The following is a 26,394-nucleotide window of genomic DNA, read 5'->3' as shown; positions in this document are numbered from 1 at the left end:
CCAGTGGGTATATAGTATATTTAGAAAATTGGGCAACGATCACCACTATCTAGTTCCAAAATATTTTCATCACACTGGAAACTCTATATCCATCCCATCAGAGGTCATTACCCATTCTCTCCTCCCCTGCCCAGCCTCCCCCCTCCCGCAAACCACTGGTTTCCTTCCTGTCTCTGGGGACATCTTTCCCGCTGCCTTACAGAGGACCTAGTTCACTCAAGCCCAGACTTCTGCCTTCCAAAAACTGTGAGGTAATAAGTGTGTGGTGTTTATAGCCTCTAAATTTGTGGTAAAGTTATTGCACAGCAATAAACAAGGAATACCGATTTTGGTGCTGGAACGGGGATGCTGCAGTAACAAAAAAATGGAGGAATGTGGGAGTGGTTTTGGAAGGGTGTGGTGGGCAGAGCTGGGAGAAATTTCGAGGAGGTGGTAGAAGGAGCCAGGATTGCCTTGATTTGACTGTTAGCAGCAGTGTGGACTTGGAGGGCTTGCCAGTGAGGATTAAAAGGAAGTGAGGATTTTATTGATAGCAACTGGAGGAAGGGGTCCTCATTAGGTAGCGGCAGAAAGTTTACAAACATTGTCTCCTGCAGCTCTGTGGAAAATAGAACATGTAAGTGATAAATTGGTTAATATAGCTGAGATTAACAAGCACAACACTGAGGTGCTGCCAGGTTGCTTCCAGCTACTTCTAGTAAAATGTGAGAGCAGAGAGATAAGTTGAGGCGGAAAATGGTTTAAAAACTGTTGAATGTCAGGACTCGATTTGGAAAACTCTCGGCCTCCTTACATAGCAAAAGGTGCTAAAATTAAGAAATGGCCTCCATGCACATGGAATAAATAAACACTGGTTTAGAAAAAAGGCAGAAGGTGTGAGGACACCATCTTTTGTTAGAACATCATGAAGATCAAAGGATCAAAGTAGTATTGAGTCACACAAAGGACTGTTTCAAGAGATTAAGGATGTGCCTCCCAGAACCTTTTAATCTAACCATGGGGCCTTGAGGAAGCTTAAGTGAGTTATCCCATGGCCATCTGAGCAGGAGCTGGGTAGAGAAGGGCTTATCTCACAAAGATCTGGGATATAGCTTTTGCCTAATGGAATAAACCCCACTGAAATCCGCAGAAGACACACAAAGTTTTTGAGAAAGCTGTTTCAGCAAGTGCACCGCCAGCTTGAACTATAAGGGATAGAGTGCAAAATGAGAGGGGGCTGTAGGATCTTCCAAATTCTGCTGGCAAGAAAAAAAGCTCGTAAAACTACTCAGGTACATGGGGTATCTGCATGCCCCAGTAGGTTGGCTCAGGTCATGATCTCATGGTTTGTGAGATTGAGCCTGGAAACAGGCTGTGTGCTGAGCGTGGAGCCTGCTTGGGATTCTCTCGCTCCCTCTTCCTTTGCCCCTCCCCCCTCAAAATAAATAAATAAACTTAAAAAAAAAAAACCTATTCAGAAGCAAATGTGTATGAACTTTCATGAGAAAGGAAGGATGACCCAGAGGACAGTACCCAGAAAGCAGAGCCAAGAAACATGGATTATTCTCAGGTCTTAAAACCTAATCAGGGAACACCCAGCATTTGCTCATCTGGATTTCAGAACTGCTGTGGACCAGTGATTCCTTTGTACCTCCTACATTACCCTTTTTTGAACAAGAATGTCAATAGCTGTTATCCCACCATTGTATGTTATGTTTATGGAGGCAGACAACTTGGTTTTTTATTAAAGTTTATTTATTTTGAGAGAGAGAGAGGGCACAAGCAGGGGAGGGGCAGAGAGAGAGAGAGAGGGAGAGAGAGAGAATCCCAAGCAGGCTCTGAGATGTCAGCACAGAGCCCGATGAGGGGCTCAAACCTACGAATTGTGAGATCATGACCTGAGCCAAAACGAAGAGTTGGAGGCTTAACCAACTGAGCCACCCAGGCACCCCAGAGGCAGATAACTTTTATCTTTCGTTTTACAAGTCAAGTAAGAGGAACACCTAAAGGAAGCTCATCTATAACTAAACCTGCTTTAGATGAGTTTCTGGACTTTGATCTTGGGGGGGAGGGCATGAATTTATTTTGCAAATGCGATGGACATGAGTCACTGGGGGACAGAGGGCAAAGTGGACAGACTCTGAGGTGACCCCCATGACCCCCACCTCTTTGTATTCACACCATTGCATAATCCCCTTTCCTCAGGTATTTGGGCAGGACCTGTGCCTTACTTCTAATTGATAACGTTCACTAAAGGTGACAGTTTATATGTGATTATGCATCCATGATTATGTTACATAAGATTCTACACCTGTCTTGCCAGGGCCCTGACTCCCTTGCTGGCTTTGAAGAAGGAGGATGCCTTGTTGGGAGCTGCCATATGGTGAGGGCCACGCAGTAAGGAGCTAAGAGATGCCTCCAGTAGATATCCAGTTGACTGAGGGCTTCCATTCAGCAGTCTGCAAGCAACTGAATGCTGCCACATGACCTTGGAAGCAGATCCTCCCTTAGTTGAACCCTATATAAGAACCCAGCTCTGGGGCGCCTGGGGGGCTCAGTCAGTTGAACGTCCGACTTCGGTTCAGGTCACAATTTCGTGATTCGTGAGTTCAAGCCCTGTGTCGGGCTCTGTGCTGACAGTCAGGGCCTGGAGCCTGCTTTCGATCCTGTGTCTCCCTCTCTCTCTGCCCCTCCCCCACCTCTCTCTCTTTCAAAAAATGAATAAACATTAAAAAAAAAAACCCAGCTTTGCCCAAAACTTTGACTGCAACCTTACAGGGAATCCAGTTAAGCTGTGCCCAGACTTCCAGCCTGCAGAAGTTGTGAGACGGTGTGTGTCATTTGAAGCTGCTACATTTGTGCAACCCGGCAATACAGCACTGATACAGCCTACAGCCCCTTCTCAGTCTGAGCCTCCCCCACTTTCTCAGGGCAGGAGTGCCACTGGGCCCCAGGTTCTCTCTACCGTAGCCACATGGTCCCTTGCTGGTCTTCAAAACCACCAAGAAACACCTGTGTCCTGTCTTGGCACTTGCTCTCCCTCTTCTGGATGCCCTTCCTGCACATAAATACATGACTCACTCCTTTGCTTCATTCAGATTATGGCCTAAATTTCACCATTGCAGTGAGGTCTTCCTTTGTCACCCTTTAAAAATTGTAGCACACCTCTACCTGTCCCCAACACTCCCTACCTTCCTTTCTTTATTTTTCTCCAATGTTTTTTATCATCATTTTTGCTCATTTTATTTTTTACTGTAGCGTTCCCAGATCATGGGATGTGCTCATTAAGTACTAGGAGAGAAAATAAATGAACCATAGGGATTCGTGGATGTTGGGGATGGTTAGGATAATGAAGAGGAAGAGACTGTAAGGCTGGAGGACATTTTCTAGCTGGTAGATTTCTATTGAGTCTAACTTCTAACGTACTTTCCCTGGACATACTCCCTATTATAGAAAATCTGATCCTGCAAGTTGGAGCTGACTGTGGGTCTATCCCTATGTCCTATAAAATAGCAATGGCTATAAACACCGAATTACTTTAAGCATGTCCAGGGATTAACACCTAGTAAGTGGTTGGCAGTGATGGATATGCCTGTCATCTGACCCATTGTACACATGCGGACACCCAGATCCAGAGAAGTCAGTAAAGTTGACTAAGGTCACTCATTTATTTTATTCCAGATCTAGGAACCAGAAAGGCACTCTCCTGACTCACAGTCCACAGTTGAAGAAGTGGCTTACCAGGAAAGCTTCCCTAGAAGGGGTCAACCCACAGCAGCTGTGAGTTCAAATCCAGCTCTGCCACCAAAGTGCCCCATGTCCTGGTCAAGCTTTGTCCACCTGAAGAGAAGCTGATGTTACCCACTGAGCTGAAGGCGGGTCACTTTCTGACCAGACAGAGATGAGGCGCTGCATTTGCCGGATGCTAGAGGCCCCATGTAGACACACGAAAAGGCAAGAAGCCCTGACCCACAGAGGAACAGGGCTTTCTGGGAGCTGGCCAGACAGGCAGGCAACTGGGGCCTCCACAGGCCTTCCTCTGTCCGTCTTCCTCTACACTTCCTTCTCTCCTCTTCCTTCCTCCTTCTGCCTGACTTCCTCTTTGACTCTCTGTCCCTCCTTCTCTCTTGTTTCCTCTCTTCTTTATCTTCTTCTCTTGGGTTTCTCAGTCCCTCCCTTCTGCTCCCTCTGCTGCCCCTCTTCCTGCCTTTCTCAGCCTCCTCCAAGCCCAGTCTCTGTGAGGCAGCACACCCCTCTCCAGACCCCAGAGCTGGTTGTGGTCTATGGGGAGCTTCAGTCAATCTGTGGAGAATGTGTGTACATGGACTGAAGTAATGGACTGAAGTAATTCCTGTGCATGGGGAATGCTTTGCTCCGACTTCTTCCCAGCCAGGGCAGTGACGGAGGCATCTGCACTGGGGTCTACACTTCAGAGACCAGTCACAGCCAGAGGTCAGGACTGCATTGTGGGAAAATCGATGAACCTGTTCCTCTCCTAATCGAGCTGTGTGACTTTGAGAAAGTCACCTAACTTCTCGGAGCCCCACTTTCTTTATGTGCAAAATAGAAATAATAACCCACCTCAGTGGGTTTTTTGAGGATTCAGTTCAATCAAATAAGCATTTCCCTAGCAATTTCAATGTGCCAGACACTATGTTAGTTGCAGAGGAAAACAAAGATGGATTAGATATGCGCTCAAAACTCAAGGCAATTGGGAGAAACTGACATTTGAATTAAGCTTTATTCAAGCAGAGTGAAAAATGCTAAAGAGAGGTGTAGGAAAATGTACTGTGGGAACAGAGGAATATGTGATTAGCCCTAATTGGGGTTAAGGGTGAGTATTTCAGAGGTGTTTTGTCAAACAGAATCACAATAGGCAAAGGGAGGGATGGAAAGACAAAGATCGAGGAAGGGATGTGAGCCAAGCTATGGAAGCATGAAGAGGGATAGTGTTTGGAGGAATGTCCTGGTTTGGGTAGAATATAGGATATGGGAACCTATACACATAGTGAGAGACAGGAAAGGCAATTGCTGTCCCATCGTACCAATATTTTTTAGGCTTTTAGACCTTTTGATTGTAATCCACAGCAAGAAATCCATGGTATATCTCTGGTCAGTACATAAATATATACATCTATGTATAGATAGACCTAACTGAATCAGAAATTTCAAGACATGGTATCTAACCTTAGCACATGTTATATACTCTACTTTTCTGTTCTATTTACTTTCTTTTTTTTTTTTACGTTTATTTATTTATTTTGAGAGAGAGAGTGTGTGTGCAAGTGGGGAAGAGGCAGAGAAAGAGGGAGAGAGAGAATCCCAAACAGACTCCATGCTTTCAGTGTAAAGCCTGACACAGGGCTCGATCTCCCAAACTGTGAGATCATGACCTGACCTGAAACCAAGAGTCAGATACTTAACTGATTGAGCCACCCAGGCACCCCTCTGATTTCATATTTTTAAATGACCCATTACATTGATTTCATGACCCACTACTGCCCGAGTTTTGCCAAGTACCGCCGAGGCAATGGGAAACCATTGAAAATTTTGTAAGAAGGTAGTGACACAACTTCCTTTGGGAACCCCCTCTGGTGGTGGTATGGGGAGTGGTGAGCAAGGGCAGGATAGGAGGCAGAGTGAGCCATCATGTGGCCATGGTCACTGTCCAGGAGAGAGCACATCACCAGGGCTGGGACTGATCAATGAGCCCCAGGAAAGAGCTTTGAATGTAGTTGTCCTCAGCACATGCTTCTGGAGTTGGAAAGTGTGAAGTGCTGTCTGTGGCCATGTTGAAATCCCTGGAGGATGAGGGCAGGAGACGATCGTTCCCCTGGAGCAGATCTCACGGTGGCTTCTGGGTGTGCGGCGGGCCCAGGAAGAACCCCCAACCCCGGCCTGTCATCTTGCTAGAGCTTCCCTTGGACGCAGTGACGACTGACGGAGAGAATATGGCAGAAGGCCATCCTCACGGTGATCCCCCATCCCCTCCACCTGCGTGTGCAATCTTCTCCATTCTTCCACATGGTTTTTCAGATCCAGGCCCAGCCCTCTGGCTGCTGCCTGTCTTCCTCAAAGAATAGGACTTGGGGTCCTATTCTCTGGGCTGTCATTATGCTCAGCCCCTGACCCAGGACTCTGGATGCGGCAGACTGAAAAGAACATGTTCCTTAATACCAGATAGCTTGGCTCCAGACCTCAGTTTTACTACTTAGTAGCTGTGTGATCTTGGGGAAGTCACTTCACTTCTCTAAGCCCCGTTTTCCTCATAGTTAAGATGGGGTCGACCATACCTCTTACCCGTTGATAAGATTAGCGGCCGCAGGTTCTCTTTTTCTCTCTCTATCCTCTTCATTTAGTGAATCTTATCAATACTTGTGACTTCAATTTAAAAAAAATTTTTTTTTTTTACTAAAGCATAATTCACGTAAGTAAAGCTCTCCCGTTTTCAGTGTCCAGTTCTGAGTTCTGACACATGCATGTGGTCAAGTAACCACCACCACAGTCAAGATATAGAGCAGTCTCATCCACTTCCAAATCTGTGCCCTCCTACCACATGGCAGTCAGTCCACCCCGCTCCCCCTCCCATACCACTGATCTGATGTCCATCACTAACGATAATTTTTGCCTGTTCTAGAATGTCACGTAGATTGAATTATACGTATGCACTCTGTTACATCTTTCACTAAGCTTAATATTTTTGACATCCATCCACGTTGTTACAGGTACCAGTAGTTTGTTTCTTTTTGTTAAAATCAGTATTTATGGATATAGCATGATTTGTTCATCCATCAATCGCTGCACACTTGAGTTGTTTCCATTTTGGGCTGTTATGAATAAAGCTGCGATGAACATTATTTTTCAAGTCTTTGTGAGGACAAATGTTTTATTTCTCTTGGGTAAATATCAAGGAGTGCAATTGCTGGGTTGTCTGTTTAACTTTTGAAGAAACTGCCTTACTGTTTTCCAAGATGGTCGTACAATTTTACATGTCTGCCAATAACGTACCAGAGCTCTGGTCATTCCACATCCTGACTAACATTTTGTTTTGTCAATTTCTTAAAGTTTTGGCCCTTGTAGTGAAATGGCCTCTCACTGTGGTCTTCATTTTGCATTTCTTTAATGACTAATGATACTGAGCACTTTTTTTTTCTTTAAATAGGCTTCATACCCAGCACAGAGCCCAACACAGGGTTTGAACTCACAACCCTGAGATTAAGAGTCGGATGCTTTGCCGACTGAGCCAAAAAGGTGCCCTAATACCGAGTACTTTCTATGTACTTTCCGGCTGTCTGGATAGTCTGTTTTGTAAAGTGCCTATTCTAGCCTTTTGCGTGGCTGAAATTTTTTATTAGCCAGTTTGCTTCTGTCCAAACGCACTTCTGGGCTCTGGATAGATATGCCCAGGGTATTCTTGATGCTTCTGCTTAGATGTTTCAAAGAGACCTCTGCTGAACAAAAAGGTAAACTCACGACCTTCTCCCCTACTCTTCCTTCACTCTCCAACCTTGGTCCCCCAACTGAAAGGTCTTTTAGAAATAGCCTCACTTTCCACACAGTGGCACAGACCAGACACTTAGGGGTCATTCCTGATATCTCTCCTCCTCTATTCTCCGGACCCCAACAGCTCCGTCTCTTTTCTTTCTGCCTATCTCTTAGCACATTCAATCTCTCTATCCCCACTACAGTCTATGCCACCATCTCTTACCCAGTTACAGCAAGAGCCTCCTTTCTAAGGAATCTTCCTCCATTCAGGCTGTTCTAACATATGACACTTAGTGTCAGACCTTTTTAAAACACAGATTTGATCACATTACTCTCATGTTTAAATTTTTTTTTTTACGTTTATTTATTTTTGAGACAGAGAGAGACAGAGCATGAACGGGGGAGGGTCAGAGAGAGAGGGAGACACAGAATCCGAAACAGGCCCCAGGCTCTGAGCAGTCAGCACAGAGCCCGACGCGGGGCTCGAACTCACGGACCATGAGATCATGACCTGAGCCGAAGTCGGACGCTTAACCGACCAAGCCACCCAGGTGCCCCTACTCTCATGTTTAGATTCTTAATGCCTTCCCATAATTTCTAGGATAAAGATAAATTCTTTAATGTGATTTATAAGTTTTCTTTTAGCTACTATGCCAGGCTTTCTCCTATCTCAGGGCCTTTGCACATGCTGTCCCCTCTGTCTGGAACACTCTTTCCTTTTCTTCACCTCACTAGCACCTGCTTATTCTTCAGTTCAGACATCACTTCCTCAGAGAAGTGTCCCCTAATTCTGAGGCTAGATGAAGTCCTACTACTATATGCCCTTAGAGAACACTATAATTTTCTTACTTAGCATTTCTCAGCTTATAAATATATATGGCATTTTAACTTTCTAGTTAATGTCATTTTAAGTTTAATAATTATTTAAGTTATTGGGGCACTTGGGTGGCTCAGTCAGTTAAGTGCTTGACTCTTGATTTTGGCTCAGGTCATGATCTCACAGTTTGTGAGTTTGAGCCCTGCATGGGGCTCTGTGCTGACAGCATGGAGCCTGCTTGGGATTCTCTCTCTCTCTCTCTCTCTCTCTCTCTCATCTATCTCTCTCTGCCCCTCCCTGCTTGCTCTCTATCTCTCAAAATAAACATTAAAATTTAAAAAAAGATAAAAGAAAATAATATAAGCTATTATTATAATATTACCATTTATCTTTATATTATATGGTATAAATTTTAAATGGAAATATGAGGGTTTAACTCATATTTGAAATCACCAAAATTATATGATTCACATTTCGTAGCTTGTGCATGTGTATGAATTTCATTCTTACAGAACAATGGAAATGTTGCACAAAATGAACTCCAATGTTTTTATTTCACTTTTTGACACACTCACATTCTACCCGCATGCTCTACCTTTGAGTTGTTGATGAGTAAGTCAGGTCTGAAAGGAAAAAGAGCTATAGATCACCCCCTCCTTGAATGTAACCATTTTTAGCCTGAGTATGGGCTAATATAGGGATGTAACAACAGTTGGAAAGGGTATCATAGGCTCCCTTGGTCATTCGTGTATCCTCAAATGTCATTGCTTTCTTTCTGTGTACAGTGTAAGTTCTGGTTTGAATGGAAAGCATGGCCTCTCAGGTTTTTGGGTGTCCCTGCTCATCAGTCATGGATATCCCTTCCTTGTGCTCCACCCATAGTGTGGGTTCACCAGAATTCTGGGCTTCCGGGGCACTGAAAAGGCTGAATGGGAATGGGGTGGCAAGGAATGGCAGACATTCATACATGTCCTCTGTCTATGTGCATGCTCCATTGTCCCACTGGACTTCAGTTAGAAAACACAAATTTCAAGTTGTCATCATTAATGACTTCAGGATGGGGACAGCAGAGCATCATACTTAGTGCAAGTCTCAAGCACAGGACCCTGTGGCTGCACAGATCACACTCTAATGAAGGTGGCCCTTCCTAACATACATACATAGTGCTCAATAAATACGCATCACATGAATGAATGAAGGGTTGTCACCTGATACAAGAGACAGTTCCTTTGGTTTTGATAAAAATTAAGGACCTCCCTCTTCTACTACCTTGGAGAGTCAAGGAAAACTTCAGATGGGCACCACTGCCTGGAATTCCCTGTCTTGGGGAGAGACACTTCCTCTAATATTTCAAGTGGAATAAGAGAAAAGGGAGTGAGGGGGCAGAGAAAGCCTGACAAGTCTCGCCTGTCAATTAATCACTGCACTTTGCACATACAGCATGTAACATCTTGTAGCCTGTGCTTTTATGACATGGCCTAAGTGTGAATTAAGCTGCACAGCTCACTGCCTTCATCCACTTCCTCCCCTCCCTTTCAGCCTCCACCCTGGCTCCAAGAGAGAGCTGAAGATGCTCCTTCATTAGCAGGGGACCTCTCAGACCCATCCTGGAGGGGATGGGGAGCACAGAAGCTCAGCCAAGGTTAGACTCACAGGCTGCTGGGGGATGCTCAAATTGTCTCTGGCCTTGACTTCTGGTCCACAGTTTGGCCTATGAAGGAAGATCTCTGAGAACTGTAAAGGCCAAGAGGTAGAAGACCTCAGCTCCAGCTCTGGCTTTACTCTATACACTCAGTTGTGTGACCTTAAGCAACTGATATTTCCTTCCTGGGCCTTGTTTTCTCCTCTGTCCAATGAGAAAATGAACTAGATAAGTTACCTACAAGCAGTTCCCAGAACCTGCAATGTCTCAAAAATTTCACTGGTTAGGAGAAGGGAGAGTCTCCCCAAGTTCAGTCAGTGGTAACAACAACAACAACAATGACAACAACAAAAATAATGGCATTTACTGAGTACTTATGGCCCCAGGTGTTAAGTGCCTTATGTGCATTAACTCATTTAGTCATCACAATATTCCTATAAGATGGATTTTACCCATTTTCAGATAAGGAAACTGAGGATCTAAATTAAATGACTTGCTCAGGGTCACATAGCTAGTAAATGACAGAGCAGGGATTTGAACCCTGGCCCTAGAGTATACTTACTTAACCACACTCTTCCCATTTTATCTAACTACCTGCCCATCCATCCACCCACCAATCTGCCAATGCATCCATCCATCCATCTATCAATCCATCCACCCATTCATCTGATTTCTGTGTAAGAGTTTATATAATAAAAAGGATTCTGCTGAAAAAATTGTTTAAAAAATAATAAAAATTTGAAAACTACTGAACATCACCATTCAAACTGGAGAAGCCCTAAAGGGTGGGGTGCTTCCCACTTCCTGGGTCATTCTTAGAGCAATTTCTGTGGGTTGGGGGTGAGAAAGAGTTGGCAGCAATCAGAAACAGAGAATATTTTAAAACAATTTGTCAAACATGACACCCACAGCTTGTGTGTAGACAGAGGCTATGTAAGAAAGCTCAGGCAGTTTGGATCTGGCTTCCCCCTCCTTCCTTCTTTCTTATCTCCCCTGTTCTCCAGGGAAAATAGAGCTGGAAGGGGTTTAGGGATTGACTTGTATAGTGAAACTTCAGAGGGCTGAACTCAGACCAGTGGGAGAAAGGGAAAGGAAAGCATATCACAGCTCAATAGAAGAAATATCTTCCTAGCCATTTTGCCATACTAAAATTAGATAACCATCTTGTGATGCAGAGACTCTGTTGTGGGAAAATTTGGGCAGAGACTGGTGATCAGGAATGATGTGGTGGGGATGCTTGCATTTGGGTGTAAGGGTGTGCTAGAGTAGGTGAGCTCCCAGGTCCTTTCTCCTAGATCCAGTGACTCAACCTCCACCTCCTCACTCTACTGTGGGACTCCTGAGGTCCAGAGAATGGCACACCTTGGCCCCAGCTCTGGAAGCTTATCAGGAGCAGAGAGAACAGATTAAAACCAGTAACCAGGATTCTAGACCTGCAGCTCCAACTCGAAGCTTTCTCAAGTATTCTCTCTCTCTTTTTAAGTTCATTTATTTGTTTTTGAGAGAGTGAGAGTGAGATCGAGCACACAAGTGGGGGAGGAGCAGAGAGAAAGGGGGACAGGGGATCTGAAGCAGCCTCCAGGTTCTGAGCTGTCAGCATAAAGCCCATTGCAGGGCTTGAATCCATGAACCATGAGATCATGATGTGAGGTGAAGTCAGACGCTTAACCAACTGAACCACCTAGGTGCCCCTCAAGTATTTTCAGTGACACCCCACAAAAGTCCTCCTCAAAGAAGGAGGAAAATTATTTCTATGCCCTTCTCACTGTAGGTCTTTCTGGATTGTCTCAATGTGCTTGTCATAGAGGCTGTAACCTTCTCCAAATTTTAGACAGTCCATTTACTGGGGCTAGAGATAGGGAACAATAAGGGATGGGTGTTCCTACCTTCTGCTGAGCCCACGGATTCCATTTGGTTTACTGCCCTAACAATTTGTTCACTACTTTCCAGTTCATAAGAGCATTCATAGTCATGAGCTCAGGGAATACCAACATTGACCCATTTCACAGATGACGATGGGAAGCTCAGAGAGAGTGACTCACACACGTGCCATGACCAGAGGGGTAAAATCAGTTTTCTGACTCCAGGGGCCACTCCTAAATGCTAAAAACTATTAAGCATTTACTCTGTACCTGATATTGTCCTACTACAACAACCCCATGATACCCATTGCATAGAGATTCAGACCAGTTAGATAACTTCCCCAAGGTCACATTGATTGGAAAAGGAAGAATGAGGTTCAAACCCACATCTGCCTTTTCCAGAACCTATGTTCTTTTCCATGACTCTGTTTCATTCTTAAATCCAGAGAAGCCCCAAGAAAATGGTACCTTGGGAGAGCAGGGTATGAGGGGTCTGTTCAAGCCAGAAATCTTGGGAGGCCTCCACAATGTCTCAGAACCTGGCAGGACTAGCATAATCCATCAGGTGGGCAACTAGGGATGAATAGGGCTTCCCTAGCCCAAAAGCTGATAGCAAGAAGGCCTCAGAGACTTCTTCTGAGGCCCGTACCATGAATGGCATCTCCTCAACTGATCTTTGCTATGTGAGATGTGGAAAAAGTCACCTCTCAGGCTGCATTTAAAGGAAGCCCTGGCTGAAAAAAAACCAGAACAGCTTTGTCTGAAGGGGGATTTCTGGCTCTGTTATTTACTAGCCTTGGGAAAGTCACTATTTCTTTGTGCCCCTGTTCCCTTTCCTGTAAAATCGGGTTAATAAAAATATTCCATAGGCATATTGTGCGGACTAAATGAGATCGTGTATCTGTGAAAGTACTTTATACATAATATAGCGTTAATTACTTAGTAATAAAGCTGATTTTTATTGGACACATGCTCTGTGCCAGACATTGTTCTAAGTGCTTCACATGCTTTATTTCATTTAATCACACATACAGCATAAGGTCATTGCTGATCAACACTCCCCCAAAGTATTGTCTCCACGTTGGATGTCCTAATATGTGGTGCAAATGAAAAGGGGTAGGAGCTTAGAATGGGAGACTTGGGTTCTAGTCATGCTTCTGCCTTGACTGGCTGTGTAACTTCAAGAAAACTACCCACCCTCTCTAAGCCTCATTTGCCACATCTGAAAAACATGCATATCTTGCTCACCACACACTGTCAATCAAATAAAATGAATATGCGTTATTGCACAGCACATGCACTGTTTACTTATCCTTAAAATAACCTACGATACACATTTGGTTATTATTACCACTTTATAGTTGAGGAAACCAAGGCCCAGAGATACTTAAAAGCATAAAGTGAAGTACAAATGTTGGCTAGAATTATCATCACTATTATCATACAACAATAAGGCAACACCTGTGAAAACAGATCCAAAAGGTCATAAGGAGAGACCATATTTACTTTACTTCCCTGTAGGCTGATGGCCTAATGTATTTCTATCCCTGGCAACAGAATACATAAGAAATATATGTGAGCCAGGAGAACTTCTTGTCTGTGGGGCTTAGTTGCTCCTCTGCCTGGAGGCAGAGGGTTGGATGAAATGATCCTGAGTGCCCTGTCCAGCTGTTAAGAATCCATCAAATCTTCTGGACAAGAGCAATACTGCCACTTTCGACCCCCTCCCCCCAGCCCCACCTGCCCATCTGGAGAATTGTCCAGAGTGAGGTGTGAAATCTGTGGGCATTCTGTGCTGATAGGAGAGGATTTGTCACCAGCCATGGCAACACCCTCTGTTCTTGTCAGGTAGGTGGGGAAGGAGAGAGGTACCCTGGACCAGAAAAACCAAATGCCTTTCTATTCCTGCAATGAGACATTGATCATCAAAGACCTCATAAATATCCCTTTTGCTCCAATAAAACTGCCCTAGAATTAGGACTTTACAAATGTATATGTCAAAGTTAAGAGGAAATCTAGAAATGACTTTGTTCTACAGTCTGTTTTTATACGTTTTTATTGTTGTTTACGTATACATGTAGACAAGTACATGCATAACACACAATTTAACCAAGGTCCCACCATGTCATTTCAAAGGAGAGACATCTCTTTTAGGAATTCTTCCCTACAAGTAAGCATAATTGGTCATTATCTTCTCCCCAACTGCACTTCTTCATTCATTAAACATATTATTTGAACATCCATTGTGCTCTAGGCCCTGGGGTTAGTGCAGATGTGGGGTGGGTGTTCAGATTTATAAGGCACTAATTTTTGCCCTCCAGAAGATTGCAGTCCAGGAGGAGAAGACACCTATACAGATAGCTATATAACAGAGTAGTGAATGCCAGAAAGAGACACATAATAAGGTGTTTTGAGAATCTAAAGAAAGAAGAGGAAATGGAAGATACTCATGGTGTAAATGGCATTTTTACTGAGACTTGGTGGGACAGGATTTAGATATGCAGGGATTCAGGGTGAGGAAGCCATGTTAGCCAGAGTAGAAAGTACAAGAAAGAAGAGTGTTATTGGATTTGGGGAGGAGTAAATGGTCCGGTTTGACTGGAACCTACCTGGAAGTGACGGAACGTAATGCTGGAAGATAGTCTAGAATGCAGTGGCAGAGAAAGAACAGTCTGAGCACTGGAGAGAAAACACATGGCATGGCTCAGGGAAGGGTAATCCCAAGCTCACTCTTAGGCCTGTCTCATCCAAGGTTCCTCAGTTCTCACAATGTATAAGAGATGAGTCTGTGCATTAGGGTCTGAAGACAAAGTTCCAGCTACAGCTGTCCCATCTAACAATGATCCTGCTTCAGAAAAGTCACAGCATCCTTGGGCCTCAAATTTTGTGTCCTAAGAGGGGAATCATAATCCTTACCCTGCATTCCTCAGAGGGTGGATGTGAGGATCAAATGATAATGCATATGAAGAGGTCTTGCAACCTGGAAAGTGCCACACAAAAGTAAGGCATTACTTTTATTTCCCTCTAGTCCAGGAGTCCTCCACATTTAGAGTACAACAGAATCACCTGAGTACTTGTTAAAAATGTAGTTTTTTGGCTTCTGGCCAGTTAAAAATTTTTTTCTGGCCAGTTATTTAAGGACAGAAGCCAAAAATTAGGACTGCACTCGCCCTCCTACTCTCAACAATTAGAAAATTGTTATATTCCAATATAAACATATATTTGAAATCCAATTTCCAGACATTGGAAAACTATCAGCACAGGATTATGATTTTTGAGACAAGGAAAACAAACTAGATGAGCCCTACAATCATCTTGGCTCACTGCCTAGAGAAACTTTCAAGATTGTAGGACAGGGAGAGGGAGCCAAAGCAGGACATGATGGTCTCTCTGAGTTGAGGACACAGAGAGTGGAGGAGGCTGGGGTGGCTGGAATCTATAGGGCAGAGTACTAGAGAAGAGAGAGTTACATAAAGAAAGAGCTCCAGGAATCTGCAGATAGCCTTCTTGAGTCTGCTAAGCCATACATACACAGAGTGAAACTCTATGTGACTGAGTAATTAATGACTGTGGGAGATTAAGGTGAATAATTTCAGGGCTCGGACAGACTGGAAAAGATTAGAGTTCTGAACAGCCAGACTGCAAATACCTTGATGCTGTTCAATCAGTTGATAGAATGATCACATCATAGTAGTAAGGATAAATTAGACAAGAGTAATGATTACTCTTAGACTTGCCTATACAAAGCTTAAAACAAGTTTTGAGAGGATTGAGTGGGTCCACAAGTAACAACTACCTGCAAAAACAAAGTCCAACACTGTTAAAGGAAAACAACAAAATTCAGCACTCAATAAACTCACATTCAAACCATCCAGCTTAGAATGAAAAAAATCACTAGATATGTGAAGAGGCAGGAAAATAAGACTTCAAACTAGAAGAAAACATAAACATAATGAGATGAGAAATGGAATATATAAAAAAGAGCCAAATGAAACTTCTAGAAGTGAAGCTATCTAAACTGAAACACAGACAGAAAAAACACACACAAAAAATTGAGGCCCACTGATCTGTGGATCAATATTGATCAGGTTACACAGTTTTTGCTGTTATATCTTTAAGTTTATTGATTTTAAGAAAACTGTTAATGCCCCCCGAGTAAAACCTTCATTTCAAATATTGTATTTTTACCTCTAGAAGTTCCACTTATTTTTTTATATTTCTCACTTCCCTCCTCATTGTATTCATTGTATTTCTTTAAATACTTACATATATTTATGACAGCTATTTTTAAATCTTTGCTAATTTCACCTGTCTTTCATTTCACATGTTGTTTCTGATGATTTTTCTTCTCCTCATATTAGATTATAACAATGATTAGATGATAACAATGATCATCATATCCAATGATCCCTGGAGTGCCTGGGTGGCTCAGTTGTTTAAGCCTCCGACTTGAAGGCTCCAGTCATGATCTCACAGTTTGTGAGTTCGAGCCCTGTGTCAGGCTCTGTGCCGACAGCATGGAGCCTGGGGCCTGCTTTGGATTCTGTGTCTCCCTCTCTCTGCCTCTCCCTTCCCCATGCTTTGTCTCTATCCCTCAAAAATAAGTAAACTTAAGAAAAACAAAAAGAATGATCACTGACTTCTTACCACAAAATGTAAGCCAAAAGACACTGGAACAATATCTTTAAAGTGCTGGAAAAAAAATCAAAGTCAAAAACTCTATATCCATGAAAAAGAAATTTTCAACAATTGAGGAGACATAAATAATTTGCCTGCCAAAAAACAAAAACAAAAACAAAAACACAGCAACATAACAGCATGTGTCACCAACAGACCTGACTATACAACTATACAATATGTTAAAGTTCTTGAGATGGAAGGATAACGATACCAAATGGAAACTTGAATCTATAAAGAAATGCAAGTGGCCAAAATGGCATATGTATGAGTAAATTAAAAAGATATTAAAATTTTAAAAAGTTTTTTAAAGGTAATTGACTTAAGGTAAAAATGATAGCAACGTATTGTGGAATTTATAATAAATATAGAAGTAAATCTATGACAATAGTAGCACAGAGGGTGAGAGAAATAGAAACAAACTTGTAATGTTTTTACATTATATGTGAAATACAATATTTGGACATAATGGGAATTTATTTTAAAAAAAATTTTTAACGCTTATTTATTTTTGAGACAGAGAGAGACAGAGCATGAACAGGGGAGGGGCAGAGAGAGAGGGAGACACAGAATCTGAAACAGGCTCCAGGCTCTGAGCTGTCAGCACAGAGCCCGACGTGGGGCTCAAACTCATGGACCGTGAGATCAGTACATCATGGGAATTTAAACAACAAATATTGTAAACTCTAGAGCAATGACTAAATAAATAAATGAGCAGGTAGTGTCAACAAGCCACTAGTAGAGATGAAATGGAGTACCAGAAAATATGCAAGCTAAATGAAGGCAGGAAAAAGATGAAAAAGAACTAAGAACAAAAGAAACACATAATAAAATAGCAATACAGTAGATATAAATCTAACCATATTGATAATTAAATTAAATGCAAATAATCTAAGCATGCCAATTAAAAAACAGATTGTCCGGCTGGATTTTTAAAAAGCCAGTCCAAATACATGTTATTTATAAGAAAAAATACTTTAAATTTGAAGATATAGATAGATTAAAAGTAAAAGAATGGGGGGGGAGGGATGTAACATGCTGTATTGTGTTTTTGTGGCCGTCCAAATTTATTATCTTACAGTTCTGTAAGTTAGAAATTTAACATGGGTCTTACTAGGCTAAAATGAAGGTGTCAGCAAGGCTGCATTCCTTTTTGAAAACTCAAGGAGAGAATCAGTTAGCTTGCCTTTTCCATCTTCTGGAGACCACTCATAGTCCTTAGCTTCAAGTCCCTTCCTCCATCTTCAAAACAAGCAAAGCAGGTCTAGTCCTTATCACATCACACTACCCTGACCATTCTTTTGTAGTCATATCTCCCTGTGACCACAACCACAAATGATTTTCTGCCTTTAAGGAATCATGCGGTTATGTTGGGCACAGGTGTGCCCAGAGCAAAATCCAGGACAATCTCCTCGATCTCAGGGTCCTTAATTTTAATGGCATCTGCAAAATCTCTTTTGTCATGTCGGGTAACATAATCACAGGTTCCTGGGACAGTATATGGACATTTTTGGAAGCCATTTTTCTGCCCACCACACATGCAAACATTAATAATGAGAAAGCTGTGGGGCGCCTGGGTGGCTCAGTCAGTTAAGTGTCTAACTTTGGCTCAGATCATGATCTCACGACTCATGAATTTGAGCCCCATGTCGGGCTCTATGCAGACGGCTTAGAGCCTAAAGCTTGCTTCGGATTCTTTTTCTCTCTCTCTCTCTGCCCCACCCCTGCTTGCGCTCTGTCTCTCAAAAATGAATAAATGTTTAAAAGAATTTTTTAAATGAGAAAGCTGGAGTGGCTATCAGACAATTGCACACAGACATTCATCAAAATAGACCATAAATTAGACCATATAAAAGTTCCAGAATTTTCAATAAATTTTAAAAGATTGAACTCCTATGGATATGTTCTCCGACCATAAAAGAATTAAATTAGAAATGAATAATAGAAAGATTTGAAGATATGAAGAGAAATTTAAAAAATATTTTGCACTGAATAAATAAGAAAAATTTAGGATACAGATAAAACAGTGCCTGGTGAAAACTTTAGAGCTTTAAATACTTACACTGAAAAAGAAGAAAGACTTAAAGTCAATAATCTAAGCTTGCATCTTAAGAAGCTAGTTTTAAAAAAGCAAATGGAGGGGTGCCTGGGTGGCTCAGTCGGTTAAGTGTCTGACATTGGCTAGGGTCATGACCTCATGGTTTGTGAGTTCAAGCCCCACATTGGGCTCTGTACTCACAGCTCACAGATCAGAGCCTGGATCCTGCTTCAGATTCTGTCTCTGTCTCTCTGCCTCTCCCCCACTCAATTTCTGTCTCTGTCTCTGTCTCTCTCTCTCAAATATAAATAAACATCAAAAAAATTTTTTGAAAAAGTAAATGGAAACAAAAGTAGGTAGAAAAAAGAAAAAAGAAACATGAGAGCAAATCAATGAAATAGCAAATGGACAAACAATAAAGAAAAATCAGTGACACCAAACACTGGTTATATGAAAATATAAAAATGGATAAATATCTAGCCAGACTGACTTTTAAAAATACCCAAATTATCAATATCAGGAATGAAACAGGAGCCATCACTACACAGCCAACAGACATTAAAAGGCTAATAGGAACATATTATAAACAACTTTGTGCCAACAAGTTTGACAACTCAAATGAAATTGATACATTCTTGAAAGACACTTGTATTCATTTCTTATTGCTGCTGTTAGATTATGACAAACATAGTGACTTAAAGCAAATTTATTATCTTACAAATTTATTATCTTACAGTTCCAGAAGTCAGAAGTCCAAAGTGCATTTCACCTAGCTAAAATCGAGATATTGGTGGGATTGCATTCTTTCTGGAGGCTCTGGAGAAGAATCTGTTTCCCTCCCTTTTCTAGCTCTTATATGCCACCTGCATTTTCTGGATTCTTCTCCCCAGATAGCATCTGCCCCATTCTGACATCTGCTTCTGTTGTCACATCTCCTTTCTGACACTCTCACGGCCCCATTACAAAGACTCTTGTGATTACATTGGACCCATCCAGATAATCCTGGATAATCTTTCTATTTCAAGATCATTAATTTAATCACATATTTAAAGTTGCTTTTGCCATGTAAGGTAGCACATTCACAGGTTTTGGGGACTAAGACAGAGACATCTTTGGGTGGCCATTCTCCCTACCAGAGGCACAAATTACCAAAATGGATACACAAAGAAACTTATTGGTTGAATGGCCCTGTATCTATTAAAGAACTTGAACTTGTAGTTAAAAATCTACTCACAAAAAACCCTCCAGGTTTGGCTTCAATGATGAATTATATCAAACATTTAAGGAAGAAATGAACTTTGACTCTTTATAGCAAACACAAAAATTAACCTGAAATAGATCACAGACCTAAACTTAAAAGCAAAAATGATAAAACTTCTAGAAGAGAATACAGAAGAACATGTTTTTTGGCCTTGGGACAGGCAAAAAAAAATTTAGATAGGACACAAAAAACATTAAGTATAAAAGAAAATGTTTTTCTTTTTCAAGTGTTTTTCTTCATCAAAATAAAAACCTTTGTTCTTCAAAAGACAATGTTAAGAAAATTAAAAGGAAGATACTGACTAGGGAAAATATTTGTAATGTATACATCTGACTAAGACTGCTTTCCAGAATATATAAAGAACTCTTACAACTCAATACATAAGAGAAACAATTCAATAGAAAGAGTAGGCAGACAAAATAGATAAATGGCTAATAAGCACATGAGAAGATACCCAACAGCATTAGTCAGAAAAATATCTATTAAAGCCATTTTAAAGCTACTACTCACTCAAAGTGATAAAGTTTTAAAAGGCTAAAATTACCAAGTGTTAGTGAGGATGAAAAAACACCTGAACCTCTCATACATTTCTGGTGAAAATAAAAAATAGTACAACCACTTTGGAAAACAATTTGCGTTTCTTATTAAGTTAGATATATATTTAGTATATGACTCAGTAATTCCAATTCTAGGTTTTTCCTCCCAATAAAACATATGTTCACACAGACAGCTTTATTCAAAATAACCAAAACCTAGAAACAACCAAAATGTCCATTTTCAGGTGAATAGATAAATTATGGTTTATCCATACCATAGAAGACCACTCATAAATAAAAAGGAACACACTATTGATACCATAACAGAATAAATGAACCTCAAAAGCATTATGCTGAGCACAAAAAAACAAACACAAAAGAGTATATACTCTATGATTGCCATTTACAAGAAATTCTAGAACAGGCAAAACTAATTTATCTTGGCAAAAAGCAGATGAATGGTAGACCAGGACTGAGGATAAAAGCAATTGACTGCAAAGGGGCATGAGGTTACTTTTTAAAATGATGTTAATTTTGATTACATGGGTGTATATGTTTGTCAAAACTCATTGAACTGTGCAAAGTGGGTGCATATTATTACATGCAAGCTGCAACTAAATAAAGTGGATTTTTTAATAAAAGAAAAAATTAAAATTAAAAAATGAATCACATCCCTAGTGATTCCAACACAGCAGGACTAACATGGGGCCCAGAAATCTGCATTTCCAACAAGTCCTATGGATAATAATGCAGGTTGTTTTACTTATAGAGATAGTATTGTCTCTATGAGCACCCAACTCATGAAGAACAAATCAACTAGACAAGCAAAGAAAATTCAGAAGAAAAGTGTTTCAGTTTTTGTGTACCCTCGTTCTATCCCTCAACTCCCATTCTTTAGTTGGGGGATCATTACCGAAGGATCCTCCCTGGTACTCTGTTCTCCCAACTGTTGGCTCAGCTGTGGATAAGCCTCCTTCCTTCATTCTTTACAAAAGGAAATTTCCTAGGAAAATAAATGGGAGGAAAGCAAAATAAAAACATACTGCAGGTGCAGAGAAACCAATATATTTGCAGAGCACATATCCTTTCCCATAAGGTCATTCAAGTCTGGCACCAGATGGGCTTGGCTGGCCCAGCTCACTGGACACATGGTATTCACAGATAGGCCTACCTTGGGGGAACACAACCTGTGTGGAGAGTAGAGCAGTACAGTAACAGATATGCTAAGATATGCTAAGAGCACTTATAGCCCAGAGGAAAAGGTCATTTCTCTGCCAAATTAGATTAAAGTGCTCTATTTCATTCCTGAGTCCTTCCTGCTGTCTCACATATCTTCTCCATCTTCTGCCCCGCTCCCCCGTTCTGTCTCACTGTTGCAATCTTTTCCATCCTTCATAGCTTAGCTGAATAACACCTCTTCCTGATCAGATCACCATAGTCAAACACAATCTATTCCTCCCCTGAGCTCCTATGGCACTTGGCTTGAAGAGCTCTCACAGAAATTTTGATTTGTATTTTAGTTGTTCATGTGCACACCATACCTATTGTATTTGATTATAATCTCCTTGATTATAGAAACCATAAATTTATTATCTATGCTAAGTATAGCCTGCATAGTTCCTAGTACATTACTTAGCAATTAATGGGTGTTTCATGTGCATTTATTGTAGTAATTTATGAATTATTCAGCTCATGCTGATTCATATCTCTGATCTTTTGCTCATTCTGTTCCCCCTTTCTGGAAAATCCTTTCCACTTTAAGTGTTACTTTCTGCAAGAAACTTTCCTAGATACTCCAAGCTGTTGGGCTCCTGTAGCACTCTGGGCATATCTCTATCTTATAACATACAACCACCAGTATATATCAAAATTAAGTATTTACTACCTGTTTCACCTACTTAATTGTAAGCTTCAAAAAGCCAAAGATTCCATCCTAGTCATCTTGATCTTACCATCACCTAGCTCAGTGTTTGTTAGGAGGATGCATTTCATAAATGTTTTTCTTTTTGTAATTAATTCATTTATTTTGAGAGAGAGAGAGAGAGAGAGAGAGAGAGAGAGAGAGAATCCCAAGCAGGCTCCACACTGTCAGCACAGAGCCCAATGTGGGGCTCGATCTCATGAACCGTGAGATCATGATCTTAGCCAAAATCAAGTGTCAGCTGCTCAACTGACTGAGCCACTCTGGTGCCCCCATAATTGTTTTTCACACAGAATAATCTCTTCAGAAGTTTCTGGAAGCATGAACCCATGACACACAGGGTTTGGTATATTTAGTTCATGTTCATATTAGAGTGGCCAAAATTGTCCTGAGGACAGTTTTGTCCAGAGAACACCCAGCATAAACAGACTTCTCACCCTAAGTTTCCTCTTGGCTGAATGAAGGACTAGATGTTCTCTAGGGTCCCCTATAGTTCTATGACTTTTGTGTCTCAGGGAATTCCCCAAGAGAATATATTGTTTAGTACAAAAGGGGCAAGTGTGACTTCTCCTCAGAAGGTCTTTTTCAAATTTTTAAAGAACACTTTTTATGTTTATTTATTTATTTTAAGAGAGAGAGAGAGAGAGCGGGGAAGGAGTAGAGAGAGGAGACAGAATCTCTAGCAGGCTCCCTGCTCTCAGCGCAGAGCCCAACGCAGAGCTCCATCTCACGAGCTGTGAGATGATGACCTGGGCGAAAGCAAAAGTCAAGGCTTAACCTACTAAGCCACCCATGCATTCCAGAAGGTGTTAAAGATGACCCCTAACCTCTGGGATGGCTGGACATAGGAAACAGAAATCATGACCTCTCAGGGTCCCATGACTTCCTCGTTTTAAATACATTTCTCTTTCCTTTTGCCACTTTCTCTCTCCCCCGCCCCCCAACATTCTCTCGGTCTCCCTCTTCTTTCCCTCTTTCCTTATCTGCTTCTCTTTTCCTACCCGTCCCACCGCACTCTCACAGCACAGGTACATCTACCTCAGCCGCTTTCCTTTTCTCCCCTGATTTATCTATCTCCAGTCTCTCGTTTATGCTGCCCCCGCGCCACCACCCCCCCCCCCCGCCCCGCCCGACTCCCTCAGTCGTCTCCCTTTTCTCCTGTCAGCCCTGCAGGAGGCCGAGACTCCTCACGAAGCCCGGAGGTGGGAGGGTGGGTGGGTGGGCCCTGGCGCCGCGGTCCCGCCCCTCGGTGCGTGTGTGAATGTCTGTGTGGCCGTGACGCGGCGCCGGCGGCTGGGAGGGAGGCTGGGCCCGCTGGAGAAGGAGGTGAGCGGATCGCTGGGGCTGCTCGGCTCCTGCGCGCCCTCGCGCTCCCCGCCGCCCGCCGAGGCGCAGGCAGGGCGCAGGCGGCGGCGGGCGGCATGGAGAGCCTGCTGGAGAACCCGGTGCGTGCCGTGCTCTACCTCAAGGAGCTCACGGCCATCGTGCAGAACCAGCAGAGCCTCATCCACACCCAGCGCCAGCGCATCGACGAGCTGGAGCGGCGGCTGGACGAGCTAAGCGCCGAGAACCGCAGCCTGTGGGAGCACCAGCAGCTGCTGCAAGCCCAGCCTCCGCCCGGGCTCGTCCCTCCGTCGCCAGCCCCGCTGCCCGTCACCCCGGCCACAGCCGCCGCCGCCGCCGCCGCTGGGGCCCAGGAACCGCTCCAGAACCACGGACAGCTCTCGCCCGCCGCGCCGCAGCCTGCGCCGGAGCAGCCACCGCTTCAGCACCACGGACAGCTCCTGGTGCAGCCCCAGCCGGGCCCCAGCAGCAGGGCTCACGCACCCCAGTCTCCCCACCAGCACCCAGTGGCGCCCGGGGCCGTCGCCGACAAGGAGAAAGAGCGTCCCCCGAGTTGTTGCACTGCCGCTGGAACCCTCCTTCAGCACAAATCCCCCGCCGCCCTCGGCAAGGGCGTCCTGAGCAGGAGACCCGAGTGAGTGGGGAAGAAGGGATGGGGACTGTTGTGACAGACAGGGAAGCAAATGGGTAAAAGGAGGAGATAAGGGGAAAACCAGGTGCACCTAAGAGTCTGAAGGACTAGAGTAGCCTGAAGTGAAGAGATGAGCAGATGCTTGGAGGTAGAAGTGTGTCAAGGAGATTTGGGGGAAAAGAGGGATTGATATCAGTGTTTGAGAGGGCTGAGGGGATGCTGGAGCAAAAGAGAGCATCCAGACCATTACTGGGGGCAAAGGAGGAAAGAAATGGGTTTTAAGTTATTGGGGATACCGGTTTTAAAGAGGTTTTAAAGAGGACAAGATTGGAAGGAAGTTTTGGTGAAAATTAAACCAAAGAAAAAAGAACAGTTGAATTTTTTTAAGTTAGTAAAAATTTGGAAGGGAGTTTGGGTAGTAAAATTATTTGAATGGAAAGTGAGATATGAAAAAGACAGAGGCTTGGCAAAGAGACATGTTAAGAGCTTTAAAATGGCTAGGGTCTAGGCATAGTAGAATTGGAATCTGAGAAAATTTAGGATGCAGGGGATACAGTTGAAAAGCAGGTATGATGTGAGAAGGCAGCGGAGCTGGAGGTAGAGGAAGATAAAGGGTGAGAGAAAGCATTTCCCAGAGGAACGAGTCTGGCTCTTTAAGTGATGCAGTGGGAGTCAAAGCCAGGAGTGGCTCTTTGGGGGAAGCTTACTCTGCTCTGACCTGAGTGGGCATCTTTCTTCTGAATCCCCATAGAACTAAAGGGGTGCAAAGACACATCCCACCAAGCCAGTGGAGGACTGTGTTATAGCCTGAGGTCTCAATCTGGCTATAGCTTTTTCCTCTGACTCAAGGAGGATTTCTGTGTAGGGTGGTTGGCAATTGTGGAAAGGGAACAATGATGAAAGGGATAGTTGACAAAAGGAATTGTTGGTATTTGGATGTTTAAATCTCTCTGTTATGGCTGGTGACTGCAAATCTTGTTTCCGCTTGGTTATCTGGTGATAATAGGAATCCTCATGTTGGGTCCTGAGAGAGATATACTCATTAACCCCAGGGAGGGACTCTAGAACCTCAAGCTCTTTACTTTCAGTGTCTGTGAACTAGGGACATGGGAAGAAGAGATGAAAGAGGACTGGAATATTCCCACCTCTGTACTGGAAAGGCTGTGACATATCAGCTTCCTTCCTCTGATTATACAGGTGATGGGAGAACTGCATGGAAGAACAGCTCAGGGGAAATCAGTACCTAGTCAGCACCTGCCCCTGACAATGGTGATGCTAAAGGAAGAGCGGGGTGGGGAGAGGAAGGAGGAGAGCCAAGAATCCCACCTTCATCCAGTCTCAGCATGTTTCAGGTCTGCAGATACTTGTGAAGATTTGATGTATTCCTTAAAAACTCATTTTCTCCTCACATCTACATAGTTAGAGAAGTTGGGTCAGGATATGTTAGCTCACAGGGTAGATTTGACTGGAACTATGGGCTCTTAGGGGTGAACATCCAGGATGATCTGGCTTGGCAAACGTATAGCACTTGATTCAGGCCCCAAGAAAATGCGGCTTTCTTCCCCAGGTCCCTCAATGGCCCATTTGCTCTTCCTTCAGTTTCATGGTTTTCTTTCCTTATCTGGCATAAAAAGCAGAAAGTCAGTTTTCCCTCAGTGCCCATGGTTCAAAAAAGACAATATTCTTACAAGGTATTGCCTGGCTTTTCCCCCAAATGGGGGGGGGGGGAGAAATGGTCCATTCATTTCCCTGGGGGCAGCCACAGTTTCCTGGTAATTATCGTTCTTCACCTGATTCTTCTCCTCATGCCCTTTGATATCTCCCTTCTCTTTCACACTTTCTTTTCATCCCTTCAGGGAAGCATGAGCAAGAATGATTTAGTTAATTTTTCTTGGAGAAGGACTTTACTGTGGTCCCCAAAGTAGCTTAGAGAGCCCAAACTCTCCTTCCCAGGTGCTCTTGCTGGGAAACCAGGGATTTAGGAATCACCTGGATTCCTATCCAGCCTCACAAGTCAAAACCAGAGACAAACCATAGTGTCCTCATCTTTTCTTCTCCTTTGTCCTGCTTTTGCTTCCCATAGGAGCAAAACAAAAACAAGAAGTAATTAGAATGGTGGAGGAGAGTGGAAGTTGTTAAAAATCTTTCCCTTAGAAAGTTGTGCCAGGCAATAAGAGGTTAATACCACAAGTGGCTCCTTC

The 26,394-nt window shown here is 43.0% G+C and overlaps 1 protein-coding gene across 8 annotated transcripts in view; it reads left to right on the top strand.

Annotated features, from left to right (window-relative positions):
• Window positions 1-23,529: 23,529 nt before the first annotated feature.
• IQSEC3 (IQ motif and Sec7 domain ArfGEF 3) overlaps window positions 23,530-26,394 on the top strand; it is a 108,338-nt gene continuing 105,473 nt past the window's right edge. For 7 of the 8 annotated variants that reach the window (XR_006294765.1, XR_006294766.1, XR_006294763.1 and 4 more), the window contains exon 1: window positions 23,530-24,196. Coding sequence is in view for 5 of the 8 variants with exons in the window: in XM_043564895.1 (XP_043420830.1) it covers window positions 23,640-24,196 (557 nt within the window). In the remaining 3 variants the exon portion in view is untranslated. The remainder of the gene's footprint in view (window positions 24,197-26,394) is intronic. The other variant, XM_043564896.1, reaches the window with a different exon arrangement.

This window comes from Prionailurus bengalensis, chromosome B4 (genome assembly GCF_016509475.1).
Source record: "Prionailurus bengalensis isolate Pbe53 chromosome B4, Fcat_Pben_1.1_paternal_pri, whole genome shotgun sequence".
Classification (NCBI taxonomy): domain Eukaryota; kingdom Metazoa; phylum Chordata; class Mammalia; order Carnivora; family Felidae; genus Prionailurus; species Prionailurus bengalensis.
This window is presented reverse-complemented; position numbering and strand designations above follow the sequence as displayed.